Raw genomic sequence first — 4,835 nt, 5'->3', positions numbered from 1 at the left:
CAGCAGTTGGTACAGCAGTTGGCAGCAGTTGGTACAGCAGTTGGTACAGCAGTTGGCAGCAGTTGGTACAGCAGTTGGTACAGCAGTTGGCAGCAGTTGGTACAGCAGTTGGTACAGCAGTTGGCAGCAGTTGGTACAGCAGTTGTCAGTTGGTACAGCAGTTGGTACAGCAGTTGGTACAGCAGTTGGTACAGCAGTTGGTACAGCAGTTGGCAGCATTTGGTACAGCAGTTGTCAGTTGGTACAGCAGTTGGTACAGCAGTTGGTACAGCAGTTGGTACAGCAGTTGGCAGCAGTTGGAAGCAGTTGGTACAGCAGTTGTCAGCAGTTGGTACAGCAGTTGGTACAGCAGTTGGTACAGCAGTTGGTACAGCAGTTGATACAGCAGTTGGCAGCAGTTGGTACAGCAGTTGTCAGCAGTTGGTACAGCAGTTGGTACAGCAGTTGGCAGCAGTTGGTACAGCAGTTGGTACAGCAGTTGGCAGCAGTTGGTACAGCAGTTGGCAGCAGTTGGCACAGCAGTTGGCAGCAGTTGGTACAGCAGTTGGCAGCAGTTGGTACAGCAGTTCGCAGCAGTTGGCAGCAGTTGGTACATCAGTTGTCAGCAGTTGGTACAGCAGTTGGTACAGCAGTTGGCAGCAGTTGGCAGCAGTTGGTACAGCAGTTGGCAGCAGTTGGCAGCAGTTGGCAGCAGTTGGTACAGCAGTTGGCAGCAGTTGGTACAGCAGTTGGTACAGCAGTTGGCAGCAGTTGGTACAGCAGTTGGCAGCAGTTGGCAGCAGTTGGTACAGCAGTTGGCAGCAGTTGGTACAGCAGTTGGTACAGCAGTTGGCAACAGTTGGCAGCAGTTGGCAGCAGTTGGTACAGCAGTTGGCAGCAGTTGGTACAGCAGTTGGTACAGCAGTTGTCAGCAGTTGGCAGCAGTTGGCAGCAGTTGGCAGCAGTTGGTACAGCAGTTGGTACAGCAGTTGGTACAGCAGTTGGTACAGCAGTTGGCAGCAGTTGGTACAGCAGTTGGCAGCAGTTGGCAGCAGTTGTCAGCAGTTGGCAGCAGTTGTCAGCAGTTGGTACAGCAGTTGGCAGCAGTTGGTACAGCAGTTGTCAGCAGTTGTCAGCAGTTGGCAGCAGTTGTCAGCAGTTGGCAGCAGTTGGTACAGCAGTTGGTACAGCAGTTGGCAGCAGTTGGTACAGCAGTTGGTACAGCAGTTGGCAGCAGTTGGCAGCAATGTTGTTGTTTGATGAGTTTTCAGCACTGTCAACACAGCAGAGTTCACAGCATGATGGAATTTGTAGCACGAAGTGTCGTTTTGTACACAAAACATCGGGTTTTGTACACAGCATCAAAGCGTCGTTTCGTACACAGCATCGGCACACATGGATCGCAGATTCCTTAGTACACGGCTTCAGTCAGCACAGCTTGGTTAGCACATAGCATTGGTTAGCACACAGCATTGGTTAGCACACAGCATCAGTTAGCACACAGCATCAGGTATGGTGCTCACAGACAGCACGACTTCCTTCCTCCTCCGGGGGCGAGACCGCATGTTCTTCCTTGTGTTTTAAGCTGAACAAATACCTGCGTTCCCAGTTCATCCTCGTCTCCAGTGTGGTGTTTGTGTGTAGCTGAGGAAGTCTTGGTTGTAGGGTAGTAATTTCCTTAACCTTGTGAAGGTCACGGGTCTTGTTTACGTTAATGCGTGGCCTTCCCTCCTTCTTTGCTCTGTGGATTTTCCGGGGCTGGAACTTTACTCTGCAAATGAAGAGAGAGTGGTCGGTGTCACAATCTGCGCTCTGGAAGCTGCGGGTCAGGTTGACGCTTCTCAGATTGCTTTGCCCCGTAAGCACCAAGTAGAGTTGGTGCCAATGCTTAGACCTGGGTGTCTCCAGGAAACCTTATGCTGGGGCTTGGTGTCGAAGAAGGAGATGATGATGCAGAGATCCTGACGACACCAGAACTCCAGGAGGCGCTGCCCACTCTCATGCATCTTCCCAAACTGGTCCAAGTAGGAAGGCCAAGAGCTGTGATCAGAACCAACTCTTGCATTAAAGTCTCCCAGGAAGAAGACTGGCTCTTGTTGAGGTATGTCTCTGAGAGTTAGGCCGAGGTCATCATAGAACTCGCCCTTCGCTTCGGAAGAGGAGGTCAGTGTTGGTGCATAGGCGTTGATGAGGCTGGCCATTCCTGCTGCTGTATGAAACTGAAGTTTGATGATCCTTGCAGACCCCTCCGTGGCCGGTACTATGGACCCTAACAACCTGTTCCTGATGGCAAAGCCAACGCCATGCTCCCTTACCTCTTCTGGTGGTTTGCCCTGCCAGAAGAAGGTAAAATTCTTCTCCCGTATGCTGCTGGTCGCGGGCAGACGTGTCTCCTGCAAGGCGACTATGTCCATCTGGAGCCTGCGTAGTTCATTGGTGATCACAGATGTCTTGCGGGCATTGTTCACTTCTAGTCAATCTTCCGAGAGACCCGGTGTCATGGTCCTTACATTTCATGTGCCGAAGTTTGAAAGCTGGGTGGCTCTGTGTTTGTTTTCTTTTGCCTGGTGCATGGTTGACGATCCGCTTATTGGATTGGGGCCCTAAGCCTCACGCACCCAGTGGAGCAGGCGGACCGTGGCGGGACAGCACCTCATTGGCTAGGGGCTGCCCAGCTTGAGGTGGGCGGCAGCTGTCCTATGAAATCGGATGATTTCTCCCAGAAGGCTTATCACCGGTAACTGTCGCTTCCCGTGTTGAGCCATCGCCAAGGAGATGCTGGAGTGTCCTCTCCAGGGCACAGGTCTGGGCAGTAATTATGGAGGATCAGCTGTTGCTCATGCAGCAGATCCACCCTCTCCACGCCACCGATGTGATCCAAGGGAAGGGCAGGCGCCGATACGCTTGGCACCAGTGTGGTCGCAGGAGTTGCCAGAATGTAGCTGTAAACAGCTACATTCTGCCTTAGGGACTCTGACTCCGGATTTTTCCTCAGGGTTGACTCCCGAAGTCTTTCCCATGCGTGGGTTTAGCCGCAAGACAGCAGAGGTTTGTATTCGGGGTTTTCCTTCCCCTAAACGAGCTGCCTTAAATAAATAAATAAATATGTTTATTCAGGTAAGGTACATACATACAAGTGATGTTACATTAATGGATTGATATATAGATAGAGCTAGTACATACAATGCCTAAAGCCACTATTACACAATGCGTTTCGGGCAAGAAAAACATTAATATCTAGAACTTAATACTAATTGAGCATAAAGAATAAAAAGTGTTGAAAACAAATACAAATAAAGATAAAAAAAGGGGGAACATGACTGAAAAAGCAGCACAAATACAATAGGTTGACAAACAGTGTTGATTAAAAAAAAATAATAATAATAAAATAAAATAACAGACATGGGTTGACAATAAAGGAGTGAGGTGGGTTACAGGGAATTTATTAGGTAGTGTTTAGTTTTTATCTTAAACTGGTTGAGAGAGGTACAGTCTTTAACATGGTTGGGAAGGTCATTCCACATTCTGGGTCCCTTGATTTGTAGAGCATTTCTAGTTTGATTAAGTCGTACTCTAGGAATATCAAAACTGTATTTATTCCTGGTGTGGTGCTCATGGGTTCTGTTACAACCTTCAATGAAGCTTTTGAGGTCAGGATTGGCATTACAGTTCAGCGTTTTATATTTGTATAATACACAAGAGAGAATGTGCAGTGACTTAATATCTAACATATTCAGAGATTTGAGTAAGGGTACCGAGTGCTGTCTGGGGCCAGAGTTGGATATTGTCCTAATAGCAGCTTTGTGTTGGGTAATGAGAGGACGTAAATGATTTTGGGTAGTAGAACCCCAAGCACAAATACCATAGTTGAGGTATGGATAGATGAGGGAGTAATAGAGAGTAACCAGGGCAGGGCGGGGTACATAATATGTGATCTTAGAAAGAATGCCAACAGTTTTTGAAACTTTTTTTTATATATTTAGAATGTGACCCTGGAAATTCAGCTTGTGGTCGATGAGAACGCCAAGGAATTTGCCATCTAATTTGTTACAAATTTGGGTATTGTTTATTTTGAGATTTATCTGATTAGAGGATTTATTGCCAAACAGAATATAAAACGTTTTGTCAGTGTTAAGGGTGAGTTTGTTGGCAGTTAGCCAAAGATGGACTTTCTCTAGCTCAGTATTTACTGTGGCATTTAGAGCAAGGGGGTCAGGACTGGAGTAAATGAAGGTTGTGTCGTCAGCAAATAGAATTGGTTTGAGGTGTTGGGAGGCATTTGGAAGGTCATTAATGTAGATGAGAAAGAGGAGAGGGCCAAGTATGCTGCCCTGAGGAACACCAATGTTGATGGGTAGGGTGGGAGAAGTTGTATTATTCACAGAAACATACTGGAGCCTGTCAGTAAGATAAGATTTGAGGTAATGCAGGGAGTGTCCTCTGACTCCATAATGATGTAATTTAAGAAGAAGGTTTTGATGGTTGACAGTGTCAAAAGCCTTACGCAGGTCCACAAATAACCCAACAGGAAACTCCTTTTTATCAAGAGCTGCATGAATTAAGTTAATCATACTAATAAGTGCATCGTTAGTGCTTTTTTTGGGTCTGAAGCCATATTGACAAGAGCTAAGTATATTGTGTTTGGCTAGAAAAGAGTAAAGCTGCTTGTAGATTAGCTTTTCGAATATTTTTGACAAGTTAGGCAGGATTGATATAGGTCTGTAGTTGTTAACATCAGTGAGATCACCACATTTGTAGACAGGGGTTACCCTTGCTTTTTTTTAGAATGTCAGGAAAGGTTTGGAGTTCAAGTGACTTGTTGAAGAGCAATGCAATAGCAGGGGCTAGAGATCTGG

At 46.8% G+C, this 4,835-nt stretch overlaps 1 protein-coding gene across 1 annotated transcript; it reads right to left on the bottom strand.

Annotated features, from left to right (window-relative positions):
• Window positions 1-1,820: 1,820 nt before the first annotated feature.
• LOC138352974 (craniofacial development protein 2-like) lies at window positions 1,821-2,180 on the bottom strand. The gene has a single exon (XM_069305637.1). It carries the CDS (start codon window positions 2,178-2,180, stop codon window positions 1,821-1,823), a length of 360 nt encoding a protein of 119 aa, XP_069161738.1.
• Window positions 2,181-4,835: the final 2,655 nt, after the last annotated feature.

The sequence above is a fragment of the Procambarus clarkii genome, chromosome 55 (genome assembly GCF_040958095.1).
Source record: "Procambarus clarkii isolate CNS0578487 chromosome 55, FALCON_Pclarkii_2.0, whole genome shotgun sequence".
Classification (NCBI taxonomy): domain Eukaryota; kingdom Metazoa; phylum Arthropoda; class Malacostraca; order Decapoda; family Cambaridae; genus Procambarus; species Procambarus clarkii.
The sequence above is the reverse complement of the archived record's forward strand: the minus strand, read 5'-3'. Positions and strand labels throughout refer to the sequence as shown.